This window comes from Tamandua tetradactyla, chromosome 4 (genome assembly GCF_023851605.1).
Source record: "Tamandua tetradactyla isolate mTamTet1 chromosome 4, mTamTet1.pri, whole genome shotgun sequence".
Classification (NCBI taxonomy): Eukaryota; Metazoa; Chordata; class Mammalia; order Pilosa; family Myrmecophagidae; genus Tamandua; species Tamandua tetradactyla.
In genome coordinates, this window is record NC_135330.1 from 20,411,129 (window position 1) to 20,428,861 (window position 17,733).

The following is a 17,733-nucleotide window of genomic DNA, read 5'->3' on the forward strand; positions in this document are numbered from 1 at the left end:
TCCAGGTAGAGTCAGAATTGAATTAAGTTACTGCGGCATTTGCAGACGGTCAGAAGCAGTTGTAGAGGTTGCTCTTAAAGTATCTCATAACCTTCTCAAGCATGTATATATGTATATATAGTCACTTTTTTTTGTATTTGCATAAAGGATCACTGGAAGAATACACACACAAAAATCAAAGTTCATTATTTTAGCCTCAAGTGATATTCAAAATACTTAACTTTTATAGCAGAGATACCAATCAGAATAGACACTGGCCCAAAGCGACCAGTATCAAGGAAATGAGTCAGGGCTGGCAATGAGATTTTCCAATGTATACCTTGTAGGATATTTAACATTTGAACCATGGGATTAGATTATCAATTCAAAAAATAGACTAGAAAACAAAATCTCTGTATCCCTTAAAAGAACCCAAACAATTAAAAACAAACAAAAAAATATTACTCTTCCAAGTAGATTTGGCCTCAGGGAAAGAGATACCTAATCAAAAGGAATGACTGGCTCCAATGGTGCAACTTAGGACATTCGAGACTGGAAAACAGGAAGATAATTTTACGGCAGGTGACTGTCTCAAAATAAAGGTGTCATAACCCAGCCTTCCCTGGGTCCCTCCAGACCCACCCACCCGAGCCTGGATTTATTCTCTGGAACGTTTACTGAAAGCTTTTGTAGCCCATGCCTTCCAAGAGGTGTTAACAATTGCCAAGATGCCCCTTGGGGGACTGGCTGGCCTCGCCCCCATAAGCGGTGAATTCTCCTCACCGAGTGACTCCGTAGAAGCTTGTCCCACCGGATGAAGCCCTGCCGGTCGGTGGCGGCGGTGCGGTAGGTGCATGGGAGCGTGACACTCTCGCCCCGGGCAGCGCTGATGGTCTCAGGGGTTTCCACCGAGATGGCCCCGGCCCTTGCCCAGACTGGAAAGAAAGAGGGAGGGAGAGGGAGGGCGGGGTAACTGCTGCGGGTGCCTGCTCACAGTGGCCCTCGGAACTTCTCAGCACAAGGCCGGGATGCGCCCGCTCCTGCCACCGCGGCTAGACCCGCTTGCTCAGGAAGTGACACCCCAGCCGGTCCGCTCCCAGGCTGCGCAGCGCACAAGCCTGTGCCCCTGGGGGGCGAGCCCAGCTGTCAGCCGCTGCCCTACCTCCTACCAGCTGGGTGGACTTCCTCAGCCTCAGTTTCTCATCTGTAAAATGGGAACACGAATACTCCCAAAGTCGTTGAGAGACTTAAATGAGATACTATGTTGCTTTAGGTAGCGCCTGGTACACAGAACGTTATCAGTAAATAGTACCTGCCATCTTTCCTCTCCTGATGATCATTTATTCAGTTATGTAACAGGTATTTATGGAACACTTACTATCTGGTGAGAAATTCTAGGAATAACATTAAATCAAGGTAAAGAGATAGAGGGTATCCCGGGGGGGGTATTTTATATAAGGTTATCAGGACAGGCCTCTCCCATTAAGGGGACAGAGAACTGAAAAAGGTGAGAAAAAGAGTGTGGTCACACCGTTTCTCCCATCACGCAGAGTCTTCTGACAGTGTGACACTGACAGCCCTCCATCTAGAGGCAGGGGCCCATGTTTTCCTCCCCTCGAATCTCAGTGTCGCTTTCTGAGGCTAACTCAGAAAAGGCTATCTGCTGCTGCCCGGTCCCCTTGGGATGCTCTCCCTGGGGACCCAGCATTTTATGAGGAAGCTAAGAACCCACGTGGAAAGGCCACACGCGGGTGTCCCAGACACAGTCCCAGCAAAGCTCCCTTCCCACAGCCAGCACCAGCTTCTAGGCTTGGGGCAGGGAGTACAGCTGTCGGGCTCTCCCAGCTGACCCTAAAGGGAGCAGAGATGAGCAATCCCTGCTGAGCCCTGCCCTAACTGAAGATCTGTAGAGTATATATAATTGTTGTAAGCCATGAAGTTCTGAGGTGGTTTGCTATGCAGCTGCAGATCGTTAGAACAAAAGAGTCTTCTGGGCATCTTGTAGGGAGAACTCCCCAAGCACAGGCCCAGCAAGGGCAAGACCCTGAGACACGGTGGTACATCGGGCCCTTCCGAGAATTAGCAGGAAGCCAGTGTGGTGGGAGGGGAGTGAGTGAGGAGGAGGGAGAAGGCAGAGACGTCAAGGGGTCTCAGGTGACTTTGGGCCGTGGAAGCTCTATTTAGGACTTTGTATTTTACTCCGAATGAGCGGGAAGCCATTGAAGGGATTTAAACAGAGGTAACATGTGTGACAAACGTTTCTAAAAGATCGTCTGGCTGAAGTGAGGTGACTAGACAGGAGGTGGCGGGGGAAGAGGGTAGAGGCCGGGAGACTGTGCAGGAGGCGCTTTCGGTGTCCAGGTGAGCACCAATGGTGGCTTCGCCTCAGGTGGCGGCAGTGAAGGTAGTGGGCCGGACGTGTCCCATTTAGAATGTTTTTAGAAAGCAGAGTCAAAGAGATTTGAGTACAGATTAAATTTGGCAGGTTAGAGAAAAAGAGGAGTCAAGCATGAGCACAAGAATGTGGCCTGAGCAACTGGAAGGATGGACTTTTCATTTACCGGGATGAGGAAGGCTGGTGGATGGGCGGGTGTCAGGGAGGAGCTCGGGAGTTTGTGGGTTTGTGAGGTTTGTGATCCGGGTGGTGCTATTGGAAGAGGAGGTTACGAAAGCCTTGGGGAGGTCTGGGATAGAGATTGGCTCTAGATGGTTTGTAAGGCCAGTGGGTGGAGAGGGTCACCAGAGATGTTGCACACGGTTGGGGAAGACATTTGGGCGCTGAGCCCTGTGGCATGCCAGTGCTAGGGGGTGGGGAAGATGGGGAGGAACCAGAAGGCAGACAGGGAAGAACTGGCTGGGGAGATGGGAAGAGAACTGAGAGAAAGGCCAAGCGAGAAAAGTGTTTCCTGAAAGCAGAGAGGGTCAGCCACTCAAATTCCGCTGACCTGGCAGACCAGCGAGCTGAGGACTAAGAGGTGACCCCTGGGGGTAGCAGTGCGGATGGGGTGATGGGCATGAACAGAGGCAGCGGAGTGGTGGGGAGGAGGTCAGAGTGCAGCAGATTCAAGGGCAAATGCATCCAGGGGAAGTGGACAGCTGGAAAGAGAGAGAAGAGGGATGATAGTAGCTAAAGGAGGCTGCAAGGTCAAGAGAGGTTTGTGGGTTGTTGTTTTTTTTTAATATGTGTTTAGTGATTTAAAAACTATTTTTGGCATTGTGTTTGATGATGATGGGTATGAACAAAGAGTGAATGGGGACAGGAGTGATGTCCCTGCAGGATGAGAGGGCCCGTGGCCTATAAGGGGAGGGCAGACCTTCGAGAGGCTCCGGAGCCATCCATCCATCTGCTGGAACAGGAGGTGGCTAATAATGCAGGTGGGTTGGTATTTTGGTAGTAGGAGTGTGAGCAAGTTCTTTCTGAGGGTTCTTTTTTTGGGGGGGCGGGGGGGGGGGGGGGTGCATGGTCCGGGAATTGAACCCGGGTCTCCTGCATGGAAGGCGAGCATTCTACCACGGAACCACCATGCACTCCAAGTTCTCTCGGAGGGTTTCTATGATGAGGTTATGGTACCAAGAAGGAAAACGTCCTACTGAAGGGCCCCCTCCCTTCACCCATCTCTGAAGACCCCACAGGCCAATCAAAGTTTCCACTGGATTAACAAGCTTCTCTTAAAGCACAAACAGCTCCAAGGGAGCTGTTGGAGCGCTCGAGGTGTTCATAATTGAGCATAAAGCACTTTGTAATAAGTGTTCATAAAGCCCAAATCAGCGACCCTTCCAGAACAGTCATCGTGCAGGTTCTGTGAGAGCAATGTGAGCTTGTGGGGTGGTTTATAAAGCCAGAGAGGATTGGGTATTTGAGGACAGGGGAAGGAAGTTGCTAAGCACTAATTTCCCTTCCCTGGCGTTTGCATGGATTCACCGTGGTGACACCCGGCACCAGGTGCCCTGGAAATTGGTTCAAATGACGGCTTACCGAGCAGCCAGGACCTGCCCCAGAGGTGCCTCCCGTGTGGCCAAGGTTTACCAAATGCCCCTCAGTGTTGCCAAAGGCTCCCATCTTCCCCTTTATCTGTCCCAAAACACATTCACTACACTGACAAGTTACTCCATGTCTGAAGTTTGTTTGCTTTAACTGCATCCTCTGATGCCATCTTCCCAGCCCACAGCTGAGCTCTCTGCCCCTGTGCAGAGAGTCTGTCTGTATCTCGTCCCCAGTTCTCTCGGCTGTAAGCAGGACTTTACCTCATTTCCCTACCCTGCCCGAACCAGCACATTTCCTGGGTCCCGCCTCTCCCTGCCCTGCGGGTTCCCAGCTCCTTCTTGTCCATCATTCCAGAAGCTGCTGCTGGCTGAGCCCAGCTGGCTTGTGCGCTGTTACCCCCCCCTACACATACATTCACACACCACTGCACATTCTATCTGCTGCTATTAATCCTCACTATCAAATCCAAGAGAACCAACTAAAGTCATTTCTTTAGACAACGTGTCTAGTTACATGCTCACCTGGGATAGAAAGAATATTAAGCCAACGGTCAAAGGAAGGAAAACGAGTCAACACAGAGTCAGTATTTCTTCATTTCTATTCAGTCTTGTGTTATATGAATTACAACTTGATGTTACAGGCACCATATTCCCCTTAATGGCAGGCATTTTTGTTATTTCTGTTTTATAAATGAAGAAGTTGAGGTTCAGCGAAGTAAAGCACTTGGCTCTGTTTAGATGGATACAAGAAGTGGCCGACAGCACAGCTGACGCTCACGTGCAGTCTGAAAGCACACATCCCAGCCGGAAGGAGTGGCCGGTCCAGGACGCCCCAGAGAGGCCAGGTGCTGCGGGCTGCTGCTCGGCCGCCGCGGGCAAAGCGCGAGGCTCTGCTGGGCTGTGGGGGGAGGCAGGAAGGGGCTGTCCTGGCTGCCTACAAAATCCACTTCCTATCTTATTACTTCGACCAAATCATACTCCTCCTCCAACCCCTTCCCTACAAAAACTCTTACATGCTTTCTTCAGCCCGACAAGCATTTATTATGCACCTACTGTGTTGAACCACCTCTGTGCTCTGTTTGGAGAGATAATCTGCACTCATAAACTCACCTTCTTACCTGGGCAGAATTTATGGACATACACTGAACTCAAACGCACAGTTGAGTCCTCTTAACTGGACTCACAGAAAAGAAAGCAATGCGGACTTCACTTAGAACTAGAGCTAAGTAACTACAACACCCTACTTTTGCCAGCACCTCACTGTTTTCAGGTGATTCACATCCTACTTGGAGGTTTCATTTGGTCTCTGCCAAATGACATGGGCTGGCTTGGCTGGTTGCTGGTCTCTGAATGTCACCTTCCCCCGAGGGCTGTTGTCCGATCAGCCACTCCCACCACCTGTTCTTTTCCTATGCCAGCTCTCCCTGTCCTCCAATTCAAAAATGGTCCTTTGCTACTTTAAACCCAGGTGTCTTCCACTCCATGCTGTGTACAACTTCCCTATTGTCGTTTCAGGAAGTAGCATAGCATAGGGTTTAACCATGCAGGCCTTGGAGCCAGAATGCCTGGGCTGGAATTTATTTACTAAATAACCTTGAATAATTTACTTACACTCTCTGTGCCACAGATTCCTGAGATGAAAATGGATCGTGTGAGGATTAAATGGCATGAAATGTGTAATTTGTTTAGAATAAGAAGTGCTCGATGAATTACAGTTTCTACGATACATATTTTTCTATAGGTGCCTGTTGAGGCGCATCCTTCGTAGAAGTTTATCACAAAAGACAACCACCCACCATCACGATGTGTGAGCTGTGAAAAGGGATGGTAATGGCTAATGATTGTAGTTAAAGAATGGATCACTTTTAGAGATCCTTATAATCATGCATTAGAATCATCTTATGTTAATGGATTTATGAGGGAAGAGATTGAAATGAATGGATGAGAAAAAAACAACCTTGCACGAACTTAGAGCACCATTTAGATGTTATTTGTAAACCTGAGGATGATCTTAAAAGGCTGATCCCGTGCTCTGAGGAACACTTACATTTTCCATAATCTTAAATGAGAATTTATCCGGCGTTTAAGGATTTCATGCCAGCAGGCATTATCGGGAATGATAAGGAGCGAACCTAAATCGTTCCTGCTGCCTCAGTCAGGATCCTCTTGTTCCAACCTTACTGGTAACAGAGACATCTGGCTTGACATCCTAATAATTTTCCATTGTGTACTCCGAGGCGTCTGATGGGGTAATCACCAGGCTTCTCACCTCTATCTAGCCCCTTTCCGCTCTTTCCATAGACTTCATATTTATTAGCTCTGCAGTCCTTGTTTTCCTTTCTCAGGGATCTTAGTATCCCCATGCAGTGAACGAGGCAAAAACCCCAGGTGAGATTTGAATCAGTAATTGGAAAACTGGAATGTGAAGTTCATTTCTAGAGCCTTCCACCCACCTCTCTTTCTCCTTCTTTGCATGGGTCAGCATGAGGTGTCATCTCTCTAGTGGCCCAGAAACTACCCTCCTCATAGCTGCAGCTCACCCATACTGTGGCTTCCTTTGTGCCGCATCCCTCGTGCCCCAGGAGTATTCTTTCTTCCCTCCTCACTCCCCTACGCTTCTCTCTTCTCAAGGCTGAGGTCTCAGCATCTGCCTTGAGAGAAAAGCATCCATCTGTAAACTAATTCACCTTAAGGGGCTAATAACTAATAACTGATTGATGTGCTAACCCTCACAGGGGTATACAAGTTGGAAGAGCAAGTGATTTGCCCTGCAAAGAAGGAATTATAAACTCTCCTGGCAACACAGTAGTATGCTGAAAAAGATGATACAGTAGTCTGCTAGGGAGGACATTTTGAGCACGTACATTGCCCTAGAGAAAATGTTTTAACTCTCCCAAGCAGAGCTGATTACTTTATCCTATGTGCCACCCAATATCCCATGAGCAACGGCCTCCTAGCACCCTCTCTTGTGAAATGTTATTACATAAAATGGCAAAATGGTCAAGAACATAGACTCCCGAGCCAAACTCTCCAGGGCTGGATCCTCGTTCTTCCTTTTACTAGCTGTATAACTTTGGGTAGCTTAATGACCATCACTGTGCCTCAGTTTCCTCAACTGTAAAATGATGATAATAAATATTAACTGACTCAGGGTAGTTTTGAGTGTTGAATGACTTAATGTATTTCAGTGCATACAACAGTCCCTGGCAAGATCTGTGCAAACCTTCCGTATTGCCATGCCTTTCTCCTCTGTGATGCCATGCTTTCTTTGTCTTCATATCCCCGGGACCCAGCAAAACATCCAGCACACAGGAGGTGCTGGAGTAAGTGCTCTTACATAGAGTAAATGGATGAGTTATAGGGAATTCAAGCTTAAAGGATGGGTGGATTTATAACCAGAGAAACTTGGTGGAAGGACCTATTCCCCAGACTGTGAAAAATTGCTGAAAAAGCAAATAAAGTGCCAAAGGAACCCCTGAGAGGGGAAGCCAAGCCCGCAAGGTACCCCAGATGTAAGCATGAGCTCGTTTAACCTTGCCGAGGGGGTGGGGTGTGGAGACCCAGTTTGAGGTCAGGATGATTGCTTGTAAATAATTAAGGTTTGTTAAGAAGATAATAAACTGTCTCTTGGGAGCTAAAAGGAAAGTAATATATCCAAGGAGGATAATGAAATGCCTGATGGAACTGGCTGCCCGAGGTAGACACAGCACATTATGGGAACCCTTGGGAAACCGGCAATAATGCTTCCACTTAGGGAAATCCATTTGCTCAGAGAAACCACATTCCTAGGGAGGAGGTGCTGGAGGCCAGAACAGCCCAGCCTGCCTCAGAACTAGATAGCAAGCTCTGGCGTTGAGGAAGTGCTGGTCTCTAAGGAGAGCAAGGCAGTTCACAAAGACAGGTCAGTTTGTCCTGCCTTCTGAGGTGGGGATGGACCGGCCATGCAGGGATATAATTTGGCAGCTGAGGGAGGAGGGATGGAGAGGCAAAGGGGTTGGTGTCAGAACTCAATGAGTATTTGTTGTGCCATTTATTCAACAACATGGCTCATTGGAAATCTATAGATTTGAATTAATTCAGTGAACTTTGCCTGGAGCTGATTAAAGACCTTCCTTAGTGTGGGCAGTGGAGAACTTGATCAGGGGCATGTTTATGAGCCACCTCCTCCAGGAGCCCACCCTGACCACCAGCCCTCATGGCTCACTCACTTTTCTAAATCATTTCAGGCAGTGTTTACACCACACACATTTAATTCTCATGTTGAGGTTGGTCTAGGTATGTAGATCTTCTCTCCTCACTGGAGGAAATTATCTTGAGAACAGGCTCTGTGTCTCAGACTGCTCTTGTCCTGCACTAGCCCCCATCCCTGCCCCCAAGGTGTCCACCTAGATCTGAGTGCTAATAAGACCTCTTCAATTGAGTAGTTAGTGGCCTGGTCCCTCCTGCTCAGGGAGCAGATGGGGTCATTGTAAGCCAGTGTCCTTCCTAAGGGAGCTTCATTAAATGCTAATAAAGGTTTGGGGAGGGGGGTTGGGATTTAAGTTGGCCCCTGAGGGATTCAATTCACTATGCTGAACCTGTGTATATAAAGAATAAAGCAGGATGAAAAATTAGATAGACAGCAGTATCCCAATTCCGTACAAACAATCACTCAGAGAGAATAAATTCTAGGAGAAAATATACCAGAATATTAATATATCAATAATAGTTATTTCTGAATTCTGGGATCGTAGGGCAATTTGGAGCTTTCATTTTGCAAATGTTCTGGAGCAAACACACAGCACTCTTGTAACTGTAAAGCTGTGGAAGATTTCCATAAGGCCAGGTGGAAGGTGAGGAAGTAGAGACGGTGAGAGTAGCCTGTATTTTCAAGGAAACTGAAAATACTCAGCAATCTGAAGCCAGATGGAGTACAATCGATTTGAGAAAGTTTCTTTTCTCCCTTCTGTGATTGAAGATGGGAAAGACATGAGTGGGCTTGTACAGTACAGGGAAGAAGCAGAGACTGAAAATAGAGGGGAGCGGGGACCCCAGATGAGGCAAGGATCAGGCTTACTCATGGCAAGAGCCACCTGCTGCCGTCCGTGCAGGTGGAGCTAAGCTGGTGGGCACGCATGGGGGGCAAGCCCTGGAGAGTGGAGGGAGGCCCTGTCCCTGCACACTTTATGCTCCTCTCCAATGAACTTTGTGACAGTCCTGATGGCAGAGTCTCTCTGAAGCATAGTAGTGTTTGGGGAATCCTGACTCACCAGGAAGTAGCCCAAAGGTCACTGGGGAGCAGAGGAGAAGGAGGTACCTGGGAAGGGGGTGGGTTCCAAGTGTGATAGTTGGTGACCCCATCAGAGAGGGGGCTCCAGGGTGATCCAGGAGCAGAGAAGAGCTAGGATGAAACCTGAGTGCTGCCAGCACGGGGCAGAGGTAGGGGGTGGTTTGAGGGGCAACTAAACTTCATCTCAAGTCAAATTGAGACCCACCAGCTGTCTCAATGCTGAAGTTCCCACCACTAGAAATTCCTTTGAGTCAAGGTACAGATCTGCTAAACTGCGACTGATAGCTGGGAGGAGACAGGACACACGGGGATACTCTCTTCACTTAACCCCGCAAAACAAATCCATGTCCCTGATTAGTCCCTCTTATGCCTCAAACCCTGGAAAAGGACTTGGGACAGGCAAGTTTTGAAAAAAAAAAAGTGTTAGGATAGGGGCTTGGAGAGAAGCAGGGGCAGCCTAGGGAAAGAGGGAAGAGAAGAAATGCAGGATGGGAGACCCAGTTCCTTCACAATTCTGCGCCAGGCAGCCTTGCAGTCCTGCCAAGATGCAGTAAAATGTACCCATGTACTAACATCCACCCAACAAACAGCTTCTGAGCCCCGTGTTCCAGGCACTGTGGCAGAGTTTGGGGATAAGAGGGCCAGAGACAAAGACACAGTCCCTACCCTCATGGCGTTCCTTCCTCTGGGTGTAATAAATAATCAGACTGTAACAAATAATCTCAGAAATAAGTGTAACCCCCCACGGCCACAGGTGTACATATCTGAGGAGTGGATGTAACAGGGAGCTGACCTGCACGTGGGGAGGAGGGAGGCCGTCCTAGGGAAGGGCCTGGAGGCCTGAGTTGGAGGCTTAGCAGGAATGAACCATGAGAAAATGGGAGGAGAGGTGGGGTGGGGAGAGAAGCGAACTGTACAGAGGTCATGAGATGGGAGAGGTTGGGGCTTGTTCCAGAAACTAAAACTAACCCAGTGTGTAGCACTGGCACCAAGGCGGTGGCTTGGGGTCCATTCATCCACAACTCTCCCTGGTATGATATCCTTTTGCCTTCCTCTATCACTCCAAATAAACATATTGCAGAGGCTTGAGTTATGTCCCTCAAAGTTAGACGTGTTCTTGAGCTTAATCTGCATTCCTATGAACGTTGACCCATTGTAAATAGGATTGCTTGAAGCTGTCATGTTTAGTTAAGGTGTGGCCTGATGGAATGAGGTCGGGTCTAAATCCGGACTACTGGAGTACTTTATAAACAGAAGAAATTCAGAAGTACTGAAAGAAAGCCATGGGGCAGGGGAGGAGCCAAAGTCCTCCTGAAAGAGAAAGAGAAAGAAGACATCACCATGGGATGGGGAAGACAGGAACCCAAGGATTGCTGGCCAGCCAGAATGTTACCAGTCCTGGGAGAAAGCAAGCATTCTAGCCTCTGAAACTCTGGGCCAATAAATTCTTGCTGTTTAAACCAGTCCATCATGTGGTCTTTGTCATAACGACTGGGTAAATTGCACATATAGTAAAAGTAAAAACAGTGTACTTGTTCTATCAGGGCAGTTTAGGACAAATCCCACTATCTTCCCTATTACAGCCACACTGCCTCCCCTAAGGACCTCCTATAATGAAATCCTGGATTTGCATCCATACCATAGACCATGAAAACCATCTGAGTCTTAATCCTAATAGCATGGGACATTACTGAAGGACTTTGATGTGGTCTTTATTTTATTTTATTTTTTGTATGCTATATGTCTGGGGTCACATTTCATTCTTTTCCCATGTGGGTATCCTGTTATTGCAGCACCATTTGTTGAATTTTTTTGTTTGTTTGTTTTTTCTCTCTCTGTTGCTTGTTTGTTTGTTTTGCAGAAGTACATGGGCCGGAAATAGAACCCGGCTCTCCCACATGGCAGGCAAGAATTCTACCACTGAGCTACCTTTACACCACCCCTCCCCTACCCCATTATTTTATTTTAAAAGGTCGTTCTTGCTCCAGGGCAGAGAACAGATAGAAGGGGCAAAACAGGCTAACAAGACTAGGCAGTAGTGGGTTTGTGAAGTGACAGAAGAAATAGAGACAAATGAACAGATTCAAGAGACGTTTAAGAGCTAAAGTCATCAGGGCGTAGTGATGAGTTATTTTGGTGGATAAAGGAAAAGAAGGTATAAGGGTGATGTGGCCGTTTTAAAATATGGTCCCCTAATTCTTTGATATTCCTCTTATCAAGAGATAGAGTTCATGTCCCTCCAGTTTCTGTGATTGCTTAACGAATAGAATATGGCAGGAAATGATACCGGACCAGTTTCTGGAGTCATGCCTTAAGAAACTGACATTTCTACTTCTTGCCTCTTGGGATTTCTGCTCTTAGAATCCAGCGTGCTGTGAAGAAGCCCAAACTTCCCTGTGGAAGTTCTCTCACATAGTGGGGAACCAAAAGTCAGCACCAATTTGCCACCAAGAGAGTGCACCATCTTGGAATTGGGTCTTCTAGCTAATGCTAGAAGTCATTCCAGCTAATGCTGCATGGAGCAGAGATAAGCTGTGTCTGTAAATCCCATGCAATTGCAGATTTGTGAGCAAAATTAATTATTATTATAGTTTTTAAGTCACTAAATTTTGATGTGGTTTATATATGGCAATAGAAAACCATAACAAATGACTCATGGGTTAGTGGCTTTCATTCCTGGATGGCTAAGGTTCCATTTATTGAGTTAGATATCAACGAAAAGGAATCAGGCTTGGGGTCATGAGTTGGGTCTTCAGCTTTTGAGTTTGACCTGCTTATGAGTCAGATAAGTTGAGAAGTCCAGTGGGCTGTTGGATTTGTGGGTTTATCACCCACAAGAAGAGAGGTCAGGTTTGGGGACAAATCTGTGAGTCAACTGGAATGGGCGGTAACTGAAGCTTTGGATGTGATATGAGTATGGAGTGGATAAAAGAAGAAGGTCTAGGACTGAGGGTGCCCAGGGCAAAGGGGCATGAGGCTGGCAAGGAGATGTGAAAGGTTCAGGCTAGGAATGTAGGAGGAGAACCAGGGGAGAATGTATTGTGGGAGCCAATAGAAGAGAGAGTCTCAGGAAGGAGAGAGATAGAAACAGGGTCAAATACTGCTAGGAGGACAAGCCTGTTCTGAGCCAGGCCTACCTGACCCTGGTCTCCTGGTGACCAATGGCATAATAAGCAATATGTCTGTGTATGAAACTCCCAGATGGGACTCTGGAAGACAAAAGCAAGATGAGGCTCACACCTGTGCTACTGAAGCAATTGTTCCCTAGAGCTTTGTTTCTCAAACTGTGGTCCCTGGACAAGCAGCGTCACTTCCAGGCACCTTGATAGAAATGCAGACTCTCAGGCCATACCTGGCCCTGCTGAATCAGTCTGCCTCTGAACAAGAACCCAAGGTGATCTGTATTCATATTAAGGTGTGAGAATGTGTGCAACTGGACCCCTTGAGTTGAGACATCAAAATAGAGGTTTGGCCGTAACTCAGGGAGGCAGTCAGATAGTACAAAACTGAGCTGAGTCACACACAGACGATTAGCCCCAGTTCAGAGTCGACTGTTCATTAAATCTACTTTCCCTCAAGCTACAGTATTCAACTTTAAACCCAGACTGCACATCATAATCACCTGGGGAACTTTTTAAAAATCAGAGAGAAATGCCCAGATCCTGTTCTCAAAAGTTCTGGGGGTGCCCTTTCCCCTTTAATGGTGAGACTGAAATTCATTCTAATTCTGATCCTATCTCCAAGGACACAGTGGGATTCATTCCAGGCCTGCCCTGCACGTGAGCCCTTCCTCTGACCACTGCCATCTGGTGCAGGTGGTGCCCAGGCCCCAGGTGGAAGCCAGGCCCTGGGAGTAGGGTGGCAAGAGGTCCTCTGACCACTGCCATCTGGTGCAGGTGGTGCCCAGGCCCCAGGTGGAAGCCAGGCCCTGGGAGTAGGGTGGCACGGCTGCAGAGCAGATGGAGGGTCCAATGAGCTTCTGAGGCCTATTCTCATCAGCTGAATGTTTTCCTGCCCAGATCCTCAGCAGAATCAAAGTAGTTGCTGAGCAATTTCAGAACTGATAAGCCCCTCAGATGGAAAAAGGAAGAAGAGAAAGGGCCAGTAGTTTTCTGGAACCCAATTCAAGCTCTGCATGCTCCAGGAAGCCTTCCCTAAATTCCCTGCTCCTACCTCTGCCCCCTAGGTATGCAAAAAAAGAGGTGGTGTCCTCTCATATCATTGCAATTGCAGGCTGACACTGTCTTAGCTATGGCCTGCATACCACCTTCTGGGGTTCAGAATTAACTGGGCACAAGGCCATCTCTTATCTGATTCTTATCACATGTGCATGTCTGAGGCTGAGCCCCAAAGACCACGCAAACCAGCTTAGAGGTGCAGGGTGATGCTGGGCTCTGACAAGGCAGACCCCAGGTTGCTCCGTGAGCCTGTGTGATGAGCACTAATGTGACACTTCAGAGTGGGTGAGTGTAAGGAACACATACATATAAGGGAAATCATTCCTGCTGGAGATGCCCAGGGAAGGATTCTAAAATGGCAGCCTCAAGAGTTCATGTCTCTGGCATGGGAGGCGAGAAGGGACTTTTTAAAATATGTGTTTTTTTAAATTAAGTTTTCAAAGATTTTTGTGGTTTTGGGCAAAGTTGCTTTGGGACATATATATATATATTTTTTTTTCTTGGTGGGTTCTTTTGCTACACCTGTTTTCCTATAGCTGTACCTTCTATCACATCAAATCTTTCATGGAGTCCAGTGGCTGAAAAAATTCCCAAAGAGGAAAAGTCTTGATTTTGCACATAAGTTGTAGCATTTTCTCTAGCAGCCTTTGGGAGAGACCCAAGACACTGTGGCTTTTTAGTGATAACTTAGGGCTCAGAGCATCTTGACTTCTGACTCCCTTTTTTGGCACATGTCTGCCAGAAGAACAATCTACTCACAGGTGATTATTCACCAAAGTCTAGCGAATTTGATGCACCTTACACTTGTCCATGCTAATAACAGCAAGAATAATAACTGACATTTATTGAGTACTTATGGGCCAGGTACTGTTCCAAGACCTTACATCCATAAACTTATTTAATATCCAGAACAATTCTAGGGGAGGTACAATTGGCATCTCCATTTCAGAGTGCAGGGACGTGGGGTTTAGCACTTTGCCTTCTCTAAACAGTCGGGAAGGAACAGGAGCTGAATTTTGGCCCCTCACTCCAGTGTATGAGGTGGCAGGGGAGTGCCAAGGTGGAAGGGGTAATCTGCCCCGGCAGGGAAGAATATTTTGTCACTGAGGTTTAGATTTGCCAGCACATTGTAATAATAAAAAGCAGACTGACTTTTATGTCAGCTTTATTTTTGTTTTATATTCTCTATCAAAATGTACTACCTTATGGCTGCAAACCCTTGGTTTGGCCATATGTGACATCTTCTGCTTCCCCAAAGGCTGATGGGGCCTATTCTCTTCATCTCAGTGTCTCCTGTCCAGGTTACCAGCAGAATCAAAGTTGTTGGCAGGTTCAGGGCTGATAAGCCTCTCCGATGGAGAAAGGAAGAAGGGACAAGGCCAATAGATCCTCTGAAACCCAACTCAAGCTCCACCTCCTCCAAGAAGCCTTCTCTCAATTTCCCTGCCCCTACCTCTGCCTTCCATGTAGGCAAAGGAGGAGGTGGTGTCCTCTCATGAGGCACGGTGGAGGGGAGAGAGGAGGGGAGGTGGAACACCTGGTTGTTTTTAGGTTTGCTCTTTGAAGACCTTCCTTGCTCAGCTGCAGCTGACAATGGCTATTTTACCACCAAATGTTTCCACTTGGAAAACTCTTCCCACATGCCATGTGCTGCACACTGGGACCTGCTTCCCCTGCCCCACCACTCCAGCCCCTTCCTTCATGTCAGTAAGGCATGCAGGAAAAGGTGGTGGCTACTCCACTCCGGGGTAGGCTGACTCCGGGGGTGAAGTGAAGGGGTGGGGGCAGAAGAGACACTTCACCAGAAAAGACACTTTCCCTCTGAGGCTGGAAGGAAAACTTGTCCAAGAACTGGTTCCACTAGATAAGTTCACCTGGAGGTCACATGCCTTCTCAGGGACAAATCAACATGTTTCGCCCCAGGCAATTCAGCGTTAAGGCTACTTTTTATTCAAAGTTGGGTGAGCATTTGGATTTTCTCTTATGCCAAATTCACTTTTTAAAATTCATGCATGGGGTCGCATGTAGGAATATATATGGAGGTGAAGTGGGGAATTGATGGGGCTTAGAGGAGGCCTCTGGCTCAGCAGGAGAGGATCAAAGAACCATTGGCCCCACCAGACCCAGGATGATCATATCCTCCCAGCCTCAGGACTTGAAGCACCCTCCCTGTCTGGATATGATGGCTGAGACAGACTCCCTCAGGACTGGGATGATTCCAGATCCCTCACTCCTGTGACGCTACCCAAAGCACGTGCCCAGTAAAGCACTGTTTGGATGAATGAACCAACCAAGCAGGCCATTCAGATGGACCTCTGGCAGGGGTTGAGCCAGCCTGAACTAACTCATCTCTCCCAGGTCTACCTCTCAGCCCTTTGACCCAGCCCTTTCCCAGCACCTTCGCTCAAGGAGAGAAAGCCGGTGGGCTTGGAGAAATGAGCAGGGCTGGTGGATCCGGGGTACTGGGGCATATCTGCATTGTCAGGAAAACAAGCTCTAGCACACAGCCTCCTCGGTTCCACCTTCCTGGGGAGTTCAGAGGCTCCTAAGTTTCCAGGCATGGCTTTTTAACTCCTCCATTCTTGGCAGCACCTCAAAGCCCACAACAATTTCTGAACTGTAAGCTGGTGGGGTTTCTCAGCATGGTCAATTACGCTCAATCAAACAAAAATGTTCCTAAAATTCCCCAAACTTCCAAATTCCCAGCTTCCCTCTCTCAATTCTGTTCCCTTCCTGTGCTCAGGCACTCTTAACACCAAGGCTTCCATCCTGACTTTTAGATGTACCGTGGGGCCCCCTCACAACTACTTTGCAATTTAGCACTTGATTTGGATTCAATCATTATATCAAAGAATGTCTGATTGCTATTTTTTCTTGGGTTTTCCCCTTCTTTAGAATTTTCAGTGACAAGAGTCTCAGAAGGACCAAGGGCCTTTTTTCTAATTGTATTTTTTAGGGGCTGGCTCTTCTGCTCTGTGACTAATACTGGGTAAGCTGCATCTTCTCTCTGTGCCTTAGCTTCCCTGTATGTGATGCAGATGTTACCACTCTTACCATTGTCCCTTTCTTGAGGTTTAAGGCAATAGGAAAGTCCTAGATAGTGGCCATATCTAGACCCACACATTCTGGATTTTCTGGAACAGCCCTGCTTTCAAATACTTTGTCCCAATTATCAGATCTTGGGCCTGACCCTATGGTATGATTTGGAAACTTCAGAGTATTATAAATTCTTCATTCTAGAATTGGACTGGAATTTTATTTACAAGTAAATACAAATAAAAAGCATTCTGATTCTAGGCACTTAAATCAGTGATCTGGCCTGGAATCTGCTGCTTGAACAGTAGAATTAATAATTCTGAACAAGAGGAACACAACCGTGTCACTGGAGGCCCTTCCCCTGGAGGCTCCAGGAGACCCATACCCCCCCAGCCCCAGCCCCCGTGGCCTGCCCACCCCAGGAGCACCGGTGCGGAAGGGGCCTACTCACGTGCACACAGCAGCCACATCACAGAGCTCATCTTCCCCACCATGGTCTTGCTGACTCTCTGCCCCAAATACAGCCTGACACTGGTGGGTACCGGACAGGCCTGGGCTGACAGGCTAGGCTACAGCAGCCTCTGGTTACTGTGGATCTCCTCTTCCTGCCCACCTCTGCTCAGCCCAGCCCGCATGCCCCGCCCTTGCTGGACTGTCAGGTGAGCTCAACTATAGGACTGGGCTCAGGCCCCGCCTCATCCATCAGAGGCCCCAGCAGGAACCTCCTTTCCCCACCTTCTCTTTGAACCAGTCACTTCCCTTGCCTTCCCCCTACTTAGCAGGTGTTCAAAGTCCTGGGCCTCTTAAGGTGTGGGCTTCTCCTATAACTGAGAGCAATTTACTGCCTCGTAATAAAAAGGGAAATGATCTCAGAGGAAAAGGGTTCTGAAACCAGTAAAAGAAGGGTGTTACTGCCTTCGTTGAAACACATCATGGCATCCCTTCTTTTTTCCAACCTTACCCCCTCCCCATGCTGGAGACAAAGTCACAAAGAAAACAGGGATTCCCTGCCCTTGGAGAGTTTATAATCTGGTCAGGGAGATAGATAGGTACACAAAGAATGGAGAAGATAATCTTAGAAATGGCATGACCAACTCATTTCAGTTTGCCTGGGACTCTCCAGATTTTTTTAAACCAAAAGCCCCATGTCCCAGGAAGCCCCTCAGTCCCAGGCAAACTGGGATGGTGCTAACCCAATTTAAAGACTGCTAAGTGCTACAGGGAACATGACCAGGAAGACGGTACAGAAAATGAAGTTGGGACAGGAGAAAGGGATTCACTTTAGAC

At 47.8% G+C, this 17,733-nt stretch overlaps 1 protein-coding gene across 1 annotated transcript in view; it reads right to left on the bottom strand.

Moving 5' to 3' along the window:
- The window catches only part of GPA33 (glycoprotein A33), a 38,076-nt gene extending 20,653 nt beyond the window's left edge, over positions 1–17,423 (bottom strand). The window contains exons 1-2 of the mRNA XM_077156856.1: positions 16,898–17,423; positions 763–914 (exon numbers count right to left, since the gene is read on the bottom strand). Coding sequence (XP_077012971.1) covers positions 763–914; positions 16,898–16,940 — 195 coding nt within the window. The 5' untranslated portion in view covers positions 16,941–17,423. The remainder of the gene's footprint in view (positions 1–762; positions 915–16,897) is intronic.
- Between the last annotated feature and the right edge of the window lie 310 nt (positions 17,424–17,733).